We start from the raw sequence: 15220 nt of genomic DNA on the forward strand, positions 1-15220 counted from the left end.
TTTCATATGTCAACACTTTCACTAATGTCAGGTTGGAGACCTAATTGACCTGTTGAATGTTACAGCTGAAAATAACAGAAATAAACAAGTTTGTCGATTTCACATATCTCTGCAATTCAAATCAGCTGCCATTTGTCTATCTGGAAGTGATTTTTGTATTATAATCATGGTGATTCAGTCTATACAATCATGTACAAATAAAGCAAAAGTTGGGAATTCACTGTGGACGAACCTGTTTGAGAAAGAGTGGTCCCAGTCTGTCGGGGTCCTCCAAACATTTCTCCAACTCCCCAAGACAGAAACTAAACAAGACAGGAGAGGGAAGTAAGCTACTGTGCTAGTGAGTCTGAACAGGGAAAGCTCTGTATTCTCCTTATGAGTGTGTCACATACTCTTTGTGCCAGTCGTAGATCTGGTGGATGTTGCCAAACACGATTTTGTCTTTTCCCTTCATATCATCAGGGACACCCTCCTCCTTCATCCGGCTCATGTAGCCCTTATAATGGAGGCACACAAACACAGTAACACATATTTACAACAGCAAGTCTGTAAAGGGCAGCAAACTAATTCTAATACTTTCGGTGCCATTTTAAAATGCCAGTCAGAATAATAATACTGCTAGAAAACCATCAAACCTTCATATATTTTCAGACAGTAAGTGATGTACAGCTAATTAAGCAGCTGGTAAAGCATCGACTCACCTCCACGACCAGGCCGAGGTCTCTGACATAATCTCTCTCTGTCTCCACCAACTCCAGCAGAATGTAACTACAGCAAAGAAAAAACAAACCTCAAAATTCAAGAAATAAGAAAACACCTCCGTGTATGTTTGGGATATAGATGAAGACAATGACCGTACTGTCTTTTCTTGAGGATGCTGGTCCTGCGCTCGTCCATCTCTTCGATGGGGGAGGAGGAGGAGAGGAGGGAGTTGTCAGAGGGGTTGAAGGAGGGAGAGCTACTGTCTCCCTGTTCTACTGACAGCGAGCTGGGTCTGTCCTCTAAAGCCTGCACCACGGAAAAACAGAAAAATAGCCATGGCAAAACAACTTCATGTACGAAGGTAAACATCAAGCTTAGTGTGTTCTTGTTTTCCTCCATTATCCTACCATCTTGCTTTTGACCAACTCCTCGATGGCGCTCACCAACTCAGCAGCACTGGGCGTCTCTGAACTGGATGGACGGACCGACAGACGAGAAGAGGTCTGGGTAAAAATAGAGATATGAGTGAAGGGAGGGGGAAAAAAAGAGCATTAGAACCTGATAGAACATCTAATCTAACAACTACAGTATTCCTGCTTACTCTAAATCTGCCCATTGGCTGTTTTCAATACTACTTTATGATTGATACAAACTTTACTCGTTAATAATTTAGAGGAAAATTCTTCACCCATTTAACTCACCTTCATGTACTTGTACATGTACTTGTACAATGGGTTGGAATAGTCCATAAATGGATAGCAAAAGAAATAGCTTAATGCTATAGCTTTATGTTAAAAGGACATTCATTTCAAGATCAGCTTTTGTTATCTTAATTTCGTATTCGTTTGATTATAAGACTATGTTTTATTTTAGTTATTTGAGTGAGCAAGATGACTCAGTGAAAATGTTTGTTAAATGTTAAATGCTGTCTGAAGAGAGAAGATCCCAAAAGATGTTTCCACAAGTGAAACCCTAATGTTCGGGGTTTGTATCTGAAGGTTCAAACAAAGTGAAAAGGATAAAATATGATTTTTTTTTTTTTAAAGAAACTTAAATGAAAAGGTAAAAACATGAGGCTGAAATTTGAGTGAACAAATTTAAGATATGGCGAAAAAGTGAAATGTCAGAAAATGGTGATGGGGAGAAGGTGGGGAAAAAAGTGATGTAGAATGTTTCGGTTGCCTTCTCAGGTGGTGTAAACAGCCAGAAATAAAGAAAGGATGCTAACAGAGCGAGAATGAAAGAGGTGTATGTATGTATGTATGTATGTATGTATGTATGTATGTATGTGTGTATGTGTGTGTGTGTGTGTGTGTGTGTGTGTGTATATGTGTGTGTGTGTGTGTGTGTGTGTGTGTGTATATGTGTGTGTGTGTGTGTGTGTGTGTATGTATGTATGTATGTGTGTGTATGTGTGTATGTATGTATGTATGTATGTATGTATGTATGTATGTATAGTTCAGGAGACTCTCACCCTTGCTGTGCTGTGCTTCAAGACTTTCCTCAATTAGGTTTTCTGGGTGAGGCTGTGTGCCCTTCTGGCCTCGCCAGCGTTTAGAGATGCCAATTACTTGCATGGGTAATGAGGTTAACGCACAGAGGGTAAAAAGGGAGATGAGGACGAGCGGGCAGGGCGGGTGAGGGAGGGGGTAGTGAGGGGTTGGAGGATGATGGGAACACGGGGGCTTTTGAATTTACATTTTGTCATATTTTGATTATTATCCAGGGGAGCTACCTGCTCAAACTTCCCTATTTGTATTTATATTTAGAGCTACTTTCTTTTAAGCCACCAACCTATGAGGGATAAACATGCAGAAAAAAAGCTGCAGTCCTGTGTTACCGTAACAGCCGCAAAGCATTACAAAATTCAAAATGATCTCTGAATTTATAGATAGTTGACGCAAATTAGGCATTATAGCCTTCTGATCTGTACTAAAACTGACAGAAAAAACCTCCACATTGCCATCCATTTAGAGTCAAGAGCTACATGCATCTTCTCTTTATCTACATTTTCCCGTAATGCCCTCGCTCATCTGCCAGGCGACTCTACAGTGGTGTGTTGGAGAAACAGGGCAGAAAGTACAAGTCAAAATGAGTGAAACTAAAAAAAGATGGAAGGACAAAATTCTATGCTAAAGAAAGTCAGGAATGTTTAAGAGTTCAGAAAAATACAAAAGTTAGGAAGAGTGACTTTAGGGGGCAGAGAAAGGTGAATTTTAAAAAGAAGAAAGTCTAAAAAAGCCACTAGCGTCATTTCCTTTCAATCTAGAAACTGTTGTAAAAACCAAAGAGAAATGCTTTAGCAAGTAGCATTTAAAGCTGCAGAGCAAGGAAAAAAGAGAGAATTAAAGAATTGACTAAGGGAAGGGGCGGGGGACGAGTGGGGCATTTCAGATGGAGAGGTATGGAAACTGAGACAAAGCAAAGACAGGACATAAATCAAGGTAATGCTACAGCGTGGCAAACGATACAACCAGGAAACAAAACAAAAGAGAAACAGAAATTAGTGTCAGAGGAGCCTCCACTTTAGTCCAGGAAGAGACTTGGAATGCCTGAAACTTTTCATTGCTATGATGCAACATGCCAAGATAAAATGTTATGCATAACAGAAACAAAGGAGTCACTTAAAACTGTGTCTGGACATGCCCTTTTTTGGGGAAAAGTGGGAGACTGAAATGAGCGGAAAAGATGTAACCTTCAAGAACTAAAAATCAGAACAGCAATGAGAAAAAAGAGAACCTGTATAAGAAGTTTCATTTGTCTTTAAGATAGTCATAGATGGTGCTTAAATTAGCTTAAGTTGTTAGCCTGTTCCTATCACTCAAAAAACATACATGCTGTATGGTCTAAAGGAAATGAACCCTTACACTATACCTACTTCAATCTTAATACCAAATGTGATTTAGCCACTAATTTGATTACAGTTCCTACTCATTAGGGATAAAGGCTGTAAAGGCTGTTGGACTTTTCTTGTACAAAGCACTACTCTTCAGCTGCTTATATTGCCACAGTAACACCAAAAAGAGAAGATGTACTAACATAGAGCTTCTTAAGGTGATGGAACAAAAATGCCTGATAGCATCTAGGCTCATATCACTATATATAGATTCTTCTAGGCCTAATTCCAAAAGGAAAGAAATAACGTCTGACTTCCTTTCTGACCTAAAATTTTCTCTGTGAAGCAACTTTGTAGCACCAGAAAATGTTCAAAGTTAAGGGTCCCATGGCATGAAAATCTCACTTTGAGTTTTTTTTTAACATTAATATGAGTTCCCCAAGCCTGTCTATGGTCCCCCAGTGGCTAGAAATGGTGATGGGTGTAACCCAAGCCCTGGGTATCCTGTTCTGCCTTTGAGAAAATTAAAGCTCAGATGGGCCGATCTGGAATCTTCCCTTTATGAGGCCATAAGGAGGAAGGTTACCTCCCCTTTCTCTGCTTTGCCCGCCCAGAGAATTTGGCCCACGCATGAGAGAGAGGCATCATGGCTTGCAAAGGAGCAACACATGGCAGCTGGTCAAGGCCACGCCCCCACCCTCCACCTTGCCCCCCCTCTCTCTTCCCCAATAGCATTTAAAGCTACAGACACAGAAATGGCACATCCTAAGGAAAGCTCATTGTGGGACTGGCACTAGTGGCTGTAATTCTGCACCAAGGCTGAATTTCGATAAAGATACTTAAGATACAGTATTAGGGGACCACTAAGGCCGATATAAAAGAGACTTCAGATACAGTATTAGGGGACCACTAAGGCCGATATAAAAGAGACTTCAGATACAGTATTAGGGGACCACTGAGGCCTATATAAAAGAGACTTCAGATACAGTATTAGGGGACCACTGAGGCCTATATAAAAGCATCCAAAAAGCAGCATGTCATGGGACCTTTAATGATGAATACGGTTTGTGTTTTTTTCTCTGCTTCTCCTGTTCATCATCTTTCCCCGTCTGTCACTCTCTTCTGTCCCCTCTGTACCGTCCCCCCTCCCCTCACCTTGTCATCCTGGGAGTCTGGCTGCAGCAGACTGTGCTGCTGGATGGCCATAGGCGGAGGCAGAGGTACTGAGTCAGCGCCCTCCTCGCCCTCCTCCTCTCCGCAGCTCTGCATGCCCGAAGAACTCGACTTGGACAACGTGCCGCTCGACAAGCCCTCGTTACGAACCCTCTGCGGCACACACGGATGGCACAGCAGAGATTACATCACATGACTTTACACATCCGCTAAATGGAGAGAGGGCAAACATTGCAAGTGTGTAGTATTGTGTATCCACCCACCTCCTCCACAGTCTCGTCCTGAGGCGTAGCGGCACTGTCGTCCAAGTCTTTCTGGGACCCCATCGTCATCTCCCCGCTCTTCCGCACGTCGCGGCTCTTCTTGTGCTTGTGGGCCAGCTTCTTCACGTGGCCGTCTGCCTTGCCACTGCTTAGCCGACGCACTGGGCTGGTGAGCCACTTCCGCAGCGTGTTACCTTAAAAAGATATATAAAATATACTACGATTATTAAAAGCCACACCGTAGAATAACAGGAAGAGGTTAAGCTTTTATTTAAATGATCTACATAGCACTGTTGTATTCCTCGAGATTGTTCTCAAGACCACTTTTTAAAGGTCTCGTCTCGAAATCGACCGCATTTTGTCTCGGTCGTAGATAAAGAAGACCACAACTGATTGTTTTATCAAGGCATTTCTCATAATACACTTTTGGCAATAAAAGAGGTGAATGAAGAATACATTTGTTTTCTGTGTTTTTTTGTTTTGTTTTTTTTGTTGTTTTTTTTTAAATGGGAATGTGGATCTTTTAGATTTTTAGATTGTTTTTCATATACAATAAAGAGTACAGTTACACTGCGGTTTTACTTTAATATAGATCTAGTGGGAGTAACTTGTGTGAAAAAAAGTATTCATGTAAAGTTGTACACCATTCTGATGTTACTTGCTATTTCTGAGTTGACGTGGTTGTGAGAATTCATATGGGATTTCAGAGAGCAGACACAATAGATAGTACGGCACAGGTGACCATACCGGGTCGTTTAGGCCCTGGTGAGGTGTGGGAGCCGATGCCGTGACCAGGCTGCAGCGTGGCCGACAACCCTGGCATGATGGAGTCATTGCTGCACACTGACAGAGTGTCTGTGAAAGACAGAGTGATGTTATGGTTTTAAAATTTGCTTTATGGTGCAGACTTACACAAAGTATCTAAATAGGCTCTTGTTTTAGCCCCGATCTGTTAAATTCCTTAAATACAGCACACGTATCTTTTCCTCACACACACACACACACACACACACACACACAGTAAAATAACTCTGTACCTTTGTGGTTGTAAATGCCCTCCATCTCCATGGAGGACCTGGAGTGGGCGATGCAGAGCATGGAACAGGGCACCAGGCCCTCCAGGGCAGGGGAGCGGTCCGTGGTCCTGACCAGGCACCAGTCTGGCTTGTCGTGGCAGCGCTCCAGAACCTCCACCGTCTGGCCACGCCGCACTGTCAGCTCGTTGCTGTTGCTGGCCATGAAGTCGTGTATCACCACGGTCAGCTCACAGCCCCCGGAGAGCTGAAGGAAGAAAGGATAATCACAATGATCGTGTTAGGATGGTTCTTCTAACTGACACATCATTCCTGTGTGTGTGTGTCTGTGTGTGTGTGTGTGTGTGTGTGGACTCACCTTGTCGCTGTCCAGTGTGTTCTGTGAAGTGCGGGATGCCAGAGAGATGGTGTCTGGTTGGCTGCTGCCTTCACCCTGACTGTCCAGGTCCTCTCCATCCCTAATAGACACACACACGATCAATCAAAGGTGTGAGTGTCAATTAACTTGAGTGTTTGTGATTGATTGGATACAAACTCATCTGTTTCTCATGTGCATTACTCTCTGTTCCCTCTGAACATCTTAAATCCAAGTGTCACAGTAGGTGTCACATTACCTTCCCCTTCCTTTGTGGTGCTTGGCTGTGGTTGTTTTGGGAATATGAATGGGCTCCTTGAGTGCTCCTCTCAGGTGAATGGTGCGCTCCTGAATCACCTCCCTGATGTGCTTGATCCAGTCCTGCTTGTTCTCAATGCTTGACGCCTGTTATTGGTCAACAATGGAACGAGTTTAAGAAGTCAAAAAGTTAGAGATGTCAGGAAATGAACTTCCTCTGGAATTCTTACTCTGTGCGTTTCACACAAGTCTGAATTTACCTCTTGCATTTTTCAGATAAATTTGATCCCACACGAGCCCTCCCCAGCCGCGGACCCCTATAACAGTGGATCCCAACCAGCTGTACCCCCCATAGCCCTGTCGGATGAACTCAAGAACCGCTTCGATATCATCCGACATGTTCATTCAAACTGATTTTAAACTGGGTGTTATTTAGAGTAATCAAAGATTACAAAGATTTTCATTTAAATAAATGTCTGTTAAGTCAGTATCTATCGCCGCATGAGGTCACACAATGTTGATTGAGGCTATGGCCCACTGATGAAAGCCATCACATTTGCAGTGTTACGAAGTGGGTGTCTGTGGCGACATTCCCAGGAAAAACCACAAACGGCAAAATTAGTAATATTAAAGTGGACATTGTTACAATAATGTTTTTATACATTGGAACTATCAGTGTTCAGCTCAGTTTGTTAAAGTTTGCATTTGGGGTACAAGTACGGCTTGTTGGGAATTTATGCTACAATCTTTTTAGCCCCCCCTCCCCAGCTATGGCATTGGGTTAAAGTGGGATTCTGCTATGAAACGTTGTTCTGCCCATCCAGTGATGGGCGAGAATAAGAGGTGCTAAGAGTTGGTGCTTCAGACTTGTGAGAAGTGGTTGAGGGCTGTGTTGTGGGATAGTTTGTACTCACCATCGCTCCGTGTTTGGATCCCTGACTTAGCTTTGAATTTAAAATATAAAATAGAGAATTTCACTGGTTTGTTTTTAGAAGATATACATGACATTCTTTATGCTGACAAAATGGGGTGACATGATAGAAACGCACAACACTGATAATTTGCCTTAACTGTGTACTGTAGGCCAATTAAATGTGTAGCAATGTAGTAAAGGATGGCGTGTGTGCATGTGTGTGTGTGTGTGTAGTTAGTAGAGACACACTTCATTTACAATGCACATACCACATGACTGCTTCTCAGCGGTCAGTTTGGTAGTCAACATGTAATATAGAGTTGTAACGCTCAGAATGAAATGTGTTAGGATTTTTGGCTTCATGCTGTTCCAACGGCTGACACTGATTTGATCCCATCTGTGACAACAGGAAACCACACAGACGATGTTTGAAAATGGGGGCTTGAAATCTTCACTCAGAGAACTAAAGAAATTGACGCCATATCTTACTTCCACAATGGCGTTCAAAACATTAAAAAGGCTTCTTTTTATCTGGTAAAGAAAGATGGCTACTCGTAACTTTCATGAAATGGCACAGAGCCAGGATGGGCGATTGTGGGCGTTCAGGGGTTGAATCTGTGTCAGCAGCGTTGGTGGAAGCATGTCAGCCCACAGAGAGAATTAGAGATATAAACATCCACAGAAAACACAGCCCCAGATATACAGATGTGCCTGTGTTCACTAACAGATGGAACAAAGCAGAATCTAACCAGAGGACAGAGCCTGGCAGAGAGCGACCGACAGAAGACACAAATCAAGGAGACGGAGGAGTTTGTGACTACAGAAAGCTTCTCGGCCAGCTTGAATCTGCTCATCCAATCAAACGAGACAGCAGAAAATACAGGAAAGATGAAATATAAGAAGGTAGGAGGGGGTTGAATATGAAGAGAGGAGAGAAAGAACTGGGTTAAACCGATATAAAGATTTTCCGACGCATTTTTTCCCAATCAGATATACATCTGTCAGAGATATCCAACACACTAATATGGAAGTGTGTTTGATTACATATTTATTATATAAACCTGTAATTTACTCATTTTTTTTGTAATTTTCAATGTTATTATCTTGGGTTTCAAGACTTTTAGTCCAAGTGATTTCAGGGTTCTGCCTTTGAAAACCCATATCGGTCGAACCCTAAAGGAGATTTCCAAAGGAATAAAAGAGAGGAAGTGTGTTTTACCTTGAGCACAATCTTGTTGTCAGATGTCGGGGTGCGCCCCAACCATAGAGCAAACTTGCAGGGGTCTCCTTCCACATGCTCCGTCACCCCCAACTCGGACGTCTGGGAACAGAGCAGGAGAATATGACAAACTGTCCTCAGAAGATTATCAACGGTCCAACGGCTATTTGAAATATTCTCGCTGCAGATAAAAGTGTGATTTCTTGACACCGTTTTTGAGTCAATAGTGTCAATCAGATGTACGTGTATTTTGTACTGACAGGTACTGCAGTTGACGATATGAGGCACTGAGAAACCTAAAAAATGCTAATCATTAAAAGGAAGTTTTTCCTCGCCACTGTTTTAAGATTTATTTTATTTTAAAGTATATTTGGAATTGTTGGGTCTTTGTAAATTATAGAGTGTGGTCTAGATCTACTCACTAGAGTGTCTTGAGAAAAGTCTTGTTAGGATTTGATACTATAAATAAAATTGAATTGTATTCAATTATTCATGTCACCTACCAATAAAAAAACACTCAAAGGCCTGAATGGCTCTTTTAAATACATTGATTACATGAATACATTCATTTCTTTTTAAGCAAACATCAGTCATTAGGTACATTTCACCATCATCTACTTACAAAGAGTTTGCTCTTGTAGATGTATTTGCTCCTGCCGTTTGAGTCCTTGACCTCCTTGCTGAAGACGAGAGACATCTCAAACAGGAAGAGGTGGCGCTCTCGACCCTTACGGATCAGAGTCTTTGGGTCCCAGACCTGGAACGACTCCTGGAGAATGAGCTCGCCCTGGGATTCGATGTTTTCATCGAAACCTGGGAGAAGGAGGGGATATTAGCATGACAAATCAAACATGTTGCCTGATTGATAAAGAGCTATAATTTGACAGAAGTCATAACTAACGAGCAGTGCGTGTTAATCACCTTCCAGCATAGAGAGGTGCATGGCATCGTTGGCTTTCTTAGGAACACTGAGCATCACCTCCAGGCCGTCTTTGATCTCTCCTTTACCTTCTTCGCAGCAAGTCAGCAGCTCCTAGACAGACAGACACATAGAAGCCATGACAACAAGGAACTATGGACCTATGGTGACGGCCACCACAGCAGTGAGATTTGGTATGGTGGGTTACCTTCAGCAGGAGCTGATACTTGGTGATTCTCTGCACGGGCTTGATCAGATAGGAAGAGATGGAGTTGGCCAGTCGGTGCCTCTGTTGAATTTCCTGCATAGAGAAGAAAAGGAATGTGATCACACATAGCTGCTGACGGGAGCCATCCAATTTCATTTTAACGACCATAGGCGATACTCACATCAAAGTAGTTCCCAGCATGCTCTAGGATGAGCTGGGTGGAGTCGGGTTTGTTCTTACAGTAGTTCACATACATCTGGAACTTATCAGCCTATATGAAGAGAGAAAGACGTGACAATGGTTGTGATCATAACCTACAGCAATCACTCATACTTAAAAGCTACTACCTGTGAACTTAATATGTAAAATATACATTAGGGATCTAAAGTATCTAAATGTAAAAAAAAATAAAAAACACTTCTATTGAATGGCAGGTTTAAGCAAACGCAGCAAATGTTGGTGAACAAATGATACATACCCATGTGACAAAGCAATGCCCAACATCCTCTGGTAGCTGCTCATATTTCTCCAACTCTTTGAGAAAGATGCTGAAAAAAAAAAAAAAAAGGAGTGAGGGATTTAAATGTGACAAACAGCAAAAAACATGAGCTTAAATTAAATGAAAAGTGATATTTCAAAATGAAAAATAAAGTAAAGTAGACGAGAGCAGGCGGCAGCAGCAGGGGGGCGGGGACAAAAATCCGCTGTCAAGTCGGACAGTTTCCAGCCGATTCCAGCAGCCTTCAGGCTAAACAGGAAGTGACACAAACACTGTGGTCCGATTCCGATTTAATAAAATGTTATCAGACCCATATATCAGCTCCTACACAGTCTCCAGTTGTTTTTATTATGACAGAGTAGCTGTTAACATGCTCTACATGCGATCTGTTGCCGATTTTAATTAACAACAGACTGTAGATGATCCGTAATCTGAACAGATTTAGTCTCTCTGACTTCTAAACGTCACTATCAGCCACACAACATGTGTTCTGTACAGAATGAGCCTTTAAATCAGACAAATAGTTAAAATCCCTCCAAATCAAAATCAATGAAAAGTTTATATAAAACGTCATCATGTTGAGTCGATTCTGAACCAATCAGCTGTTAGATCAGCTGAGAGGCCGGCGTTTCCCAGCATGCTCTGGGTCCGCCTGGGTCTTGCAGTTGGTGGAGAGCAACTGCGGCGCCTGGCTCTAAAAACTGCGGCCGCCTTGGTCTCGTGAGGTTATCGTTGCCCACGTGTGCATGACGTCAGAGCAAGTCGGGATCAAGTCGGACACAAATCTAACCGGAGTGCATTGGGCGGAGATCGCCGGTGATCGATTCTGCGAAGATCTGGCTCATCTCGAACGAGGCTAACTTCTCAGTCCCTCCCCCACTTTCTGCTAAAGCCCAAACTGTCTCCTAAGCCCCTTGTGGGGGGACACAAAAGAGAATGAATGTGTGTGCATGAGCAGTAATTGACACACAGTTAGACACCCCCCGCCCCTGTCCCTGATTGGAGGATCTGACCAGGGAGCGGTGGATTTTTGCAAATCACACTACAGGCTGTAGGTGGTGCCAGAGGAGCTGGATTTTTTTAAATGACCTGCTTCATGTAGTTCTACTGGAACATAGGGTCAGTTTCAGCAAATATGACAGAAAGTTAGTTTTATAAGTCTTACCTACTGCATCTTTACCTGTGTTTAAAGTCTTACTTTCAATATTTATTTAAAACTTGATTTGACTTTAATCCGGATCTGAATTGCAGCAGGGTGCTTGGACCCTGCTTTACTTGCTTGCAGGTCTAGTTTGAAATTTGGAATTTCTCAGAAATTTAAAGTCCACAAAGCCGTTTCTTACTTATGGTGGAATTCAAAGAGGTCTTGCATGTTTCCAAAGATGATGTGCTCCTTGTTGATGATTCCTGGAGGAATCTCCTCAACCCCACTGGTCATCTCCCACAGGTAGGTCTGCATGGAGGGAACAAGATAAGAGGAAAAATACACTTTCCAACAGGGTTCTGATGAATTTCCACATTTTGTGTGAAAAGTTGTTGCACCACTCTGGCATGAAACAGGTCAACAGTGGTGGGTTGTGAAGCTGAACTTACATCCATGCACTCCCGCAGATCTCGCACGTAGGCTTTTTCTGTCTGAATCAGCTCTGCCATGATGAACCTAGACACACACACACACACACACACACACACACACACACACACACACACAATTAGCAATTGTCTACTGTCCTCATCCACAAAATGATAAATCACAATGCCAATAGCTCTCTTTCAGCCCGTCTACTTCATCCATTTACATTAATGAATAATGAAAGAGTTTCGGGCCATAAAACTTACATGGTCATAAACCAGCCAGGAATGACTGGAATCATGCTCATGATTTGTGCTGCTCGTAGAAAAAGACGCAGTCTCCTTTTTACTGTGTACTACATGTAGATTTATTTGTTCTCTTGTGGAGCTGGATGGTTGTGTCTGCACTTCTTGTGCTGGCACAGCAAAGAGGAGGCTCATGTGTGGAGGAGGAGGCGGAGGAGGAGGTTTTAATCACACAGATCCATTATGTGCGCACATTTACATGGAACTCAATCGCTTACTCAGAGCAAGTAGGGAGGGGTTCAGTGCTGTTGACAAGGACGCTGACGAGTACAACAATTGAACCTCTGACCTTCCTATGACAGACCATGTAAGTAAGCACTAGGCTGCTCTGCTGCCTTTTTTGGGCACTGAACCAATCATTAAAATACATGTCCTTTGAAACAATAAAACATATTTCCAACAGGAGGAAAAATGCAGTTGAAATGCTAGCAAACTAGCAATTCTATAACGGTTTTTTTCTGTTCTGACAAAGCTGTTCTGAACAATTCTTCTTTTTCAGATGAACTATGACATGAACAGGACGTTGTGACATACTCCTTTCTGCGTGCAGACTTGCGTTTCTCCTCGTTGAGCTCGTGAGCAGCATCCCGCAGCTTGACCTCTGACCCTGGAGCCGTGGCTGGGATGATGTCCAACTGGAGATCCTTACTCTGACACAGACAGAGACAACATATGAAGTGAGTTGAAGAGACAGGGAGAATGTGAATTAGCTGATTTTCTACACCTGTTATCTACCAAAACGCATGACCACTTACGGCCTTGTTAGAGTCCGAGGAGATGCCCAGGGCTTTCTCCAGGCTGCAGCGGTACTTGTCCATGCGCAGGGAGAAGTCTCTGTAGCGTTTGTCCACAGCTGTCACCCATTTCTTGATCTCTCCAGCATGACTGTGGCCTTTCTCGCAGAAGCCGTCAGCCAGCTGGATCAGCAGCTTCACACGCTCCTTAGTTTGCTGCAGGAGAGGAGGGGAAGAAAGTGTCATATACTATGCTTGTGTGTGTGTGTGTGTGTGTGTGTGTGTGTGTGTGTGTGTAACCTTGGCTGTGATGTGGAAGTCCTCATGTTCCTTCAGCAGTTCCTGTGTGTGGTGGATACTTGAGCCGGTGGAGGTGTGTGTGGACAGGTAAAACTCCCCTGTGTCGTGAATCCACTCCAGAGCCTGAAAACACACAAAAATACATGTATTGTCAACTGCAAGCAGTGTATGTGTGGGAGTGTGTAAAAAAAAATATATATATAAAAATAATATATATATATATGTTTTTTTTTTTGAGCTGATCTTAATGGTTAGTTTGTGTGTGTAAGTGTTTGATGTACCTGTTTGGCACTGCGTTCAAACACCACATACTGCTGACACTGGTCCAGCCGTCGTTTCCTCATGGTCCAGAAGTGGAGAACACGATTCTCTCTCTGTAGCAGCTCATTGAGGATGTCTTTACACAACAGAAAACACTCAAGATTTAGGCATTCAGCACCTAAATACCCAACCAAACTCAAAAGATTTCATTAGAACTGCATACTGGCAACATAACAAGAGCAGATTGTTAGATTTGGTTTGTTGACCTTCTGACATGTTAGCCAGAGTGGAACTATAACTGAGTCTGCAATTTTTAAACATGTTGATCATTTATTGTATGTTGCTATGGCATATTGCCGCTACAGAGGACACATTCTGCTTAAATAAACCTTATATGCACTGGTTTAGAATTATCATTTCGACCAATATCAGTCAGAAGCTAGTTGTTTCAACCATAACCCTAACCATTACTATCCATTTCACTATCTATTTCAACCAATTATGCATAAGGTAACTATTTCAACATTTATCCATTACTTTTAGCTAACTATTTCAACCGTTTATCCATTACTTTTAGCTAACTATTTCAACCGTTTATCCATTACTTTTAGCTATTTTCTTTCAACCACTTAACCATAACTGTTTTCTGATACTTACTTTTAACCTGCTGTTCTGGTGCTTTGACGTGGCTCAGCATCCCGGGCATGTTGACGCTGTTCCTGTGCATGTACTTGAGAAAGACGTCTGCGTTTCTTCTGGCAAGAGTGCATGCCTGCATGATAGAAATACACACACACACACACACACACACACACACACATATCAGAGATGTAACTTGATAATATGCTTAGGGTCAGGTTAGATTGTGTTGTATGTTACCTTGAGGAAGGCCTCCTTCTGCTCCAGATGTTTACTGATCATGGGGCTGACGTGGTCCGTTTCACAGTTGGGTCCGAGTTTGTCGGCTCCTCCGCACCAGTCCTCCTCTCTCTTATACTCCTGCTCCAGGCTCTCCAACACACTGCAGACCTGTGGGGACAAACACACTTAGTCTGTTGTTTGGGGATAACACACAATTTTTTTTTTTTTTTTTTGGAATTTTTGGGACAAGGAAATGGTCAAGTTGAATGCTGAGCCCTCTGTGGCGTCTTCCTACCTGTTCAGAGGTCTTGTAAAAGGCCACTGAAGCATTGACCAGCTTAAGTCTGTCCTCCATTTTCAGCATGAGCTGCTGCCAGTGGGAGGCCACGCTCTCGGCACAGTCTCTGATCAGGTCCATGTCATAGTGGTTTGCCTGGAGCAGAGCCTCGGCCTTCTGCTGAACCTGCAGGGCACTCTGGTGGGTTTTCTACAGAGAGGGAAAAGGTGGAGAAAACCAAAATAAAATCTAGCTTCAGACTTTGGAAAGAAAAAACGGTGGGAGAAACAGACGGGATAAACAGACAGCGTCTCACCTCAATGGCGTGTTGAAACTGTTCGTGTTCCCTCTGCAGTTGTTCAGCTTCCTGTAGGGAGCTGGCTGTTATAAGACCAGCGTTCAGCATCGACTCGCCATTACGTATCCAACCCAGAACCTGAAAAAAAAATAGAGGAAAGCTGTGTTCAAATGTCACCAATCCAACACTATTTTTAATACTTGCAGATATCCTGGCCTGCAGACAGTTTTAA

At 42.8% G+C, this 15220-nt stretch overlaps 1 protein-coding gene across 5 annotated transcripts in view; it reads right to left on the reverse strand.

Moving 5' to 3' along the window:
- LOC144529312 (triple functional domain protein) overlaps positions 1–15220 on the reverse strand; it is a 78715-nt gene that overhangs the window by 8390 nt on the left and 55105 nt on the right. For 3 of the 5 annotated variants that reach the window (XM_078268323.1, XM_078268322.1, XM_078268324.1), the window contains exons 19-46: positions 15007–15126; positions 14709–14900; positions 14432–14581; positions 14210–14324; positions 13573–13688; positions 13292–13414; positions 13013–13207; positions 12792–12907; positions 11973–12039; positions 11723–11832; positions 10359–10428; positions 10062–10151; positions 9881–9973; positions 9675–9786; positions 9376–9566; positions 8754–8855; positions 7536–7565; positions 6623–6768; positions 6367–6466; positions 6012–6255; positions 5722–5829; positions 4975–5168; positions 4694–4864; positions 1110–1205; positions 860–1008; positions 702–768; positions 393–496; positions 233–302 (exon numbers count right to left, since the gene is read on the reverse strand). In XM_078268323.1, coding sequence (XP_078124449.1) covers positions 233–302; positions 393–496; positions 702–768; positions 860–1008; positions 1110–1205; positions 4694–4864; positions 4975–5168; positions 5722–5829; positions 6012–6255; positions 6367–6466; positions 6623–6768; positions 7536–7565; positions 8754–8855; positions 9376–9566; positions 9675–9786; positions 9881–9973; positions 10062–10151; positions 10359–10428; positions 11723–11832; positions 11973–12039; positions 12792–12907; positions 13013–13207; positions 13292–13414; positions 13573–13688; positions 14210–14324; positions 14432–14581; positions 14709–14900; positions 15007–15126 — 3441 coding nt within the window. The remainder of the gene's footprint in view (positions 1–232; positions 303–392; positions 497–701; positions 769–859; positions 1009–1109; positions 1206–4693; positions 4865–4974; positions 5169–5721; positions 5830–6011; positions 6256–6366; positions 6467–6622; positions 6769–7535; positions 7566–8753; positions 8856–9375; positions 9567–9674; positions 9787–9880; positions 9974–10061; positions 10152–10358; positions 10429–11722; positions 11833–11972; positions 12040–12791; positions 12908–13012; positions 13208–13291; positions 13415–13572; positions 13689–14209; positions 14325–14431; positions 14582–14708; positions 14901–15006; positions 15127–15220) is intronic. The other 2 variants (XM_078268326.1, XM_078268325.1) reach the window with 1 other exon arrangement.

This window comes from Sander vitreus, chromosome 14 (assembly GCF_031162955.1).
Source record: "Sander vitreus isolate 19-12246 chromosome 14, sanVit1, whole genome shotgun sequence".
Lineage (NCBI taxonomy): Eukaryota > Metazoa > Chordata > Actinopteri > Perciformes > Percidae > Sander > Sander vitreus.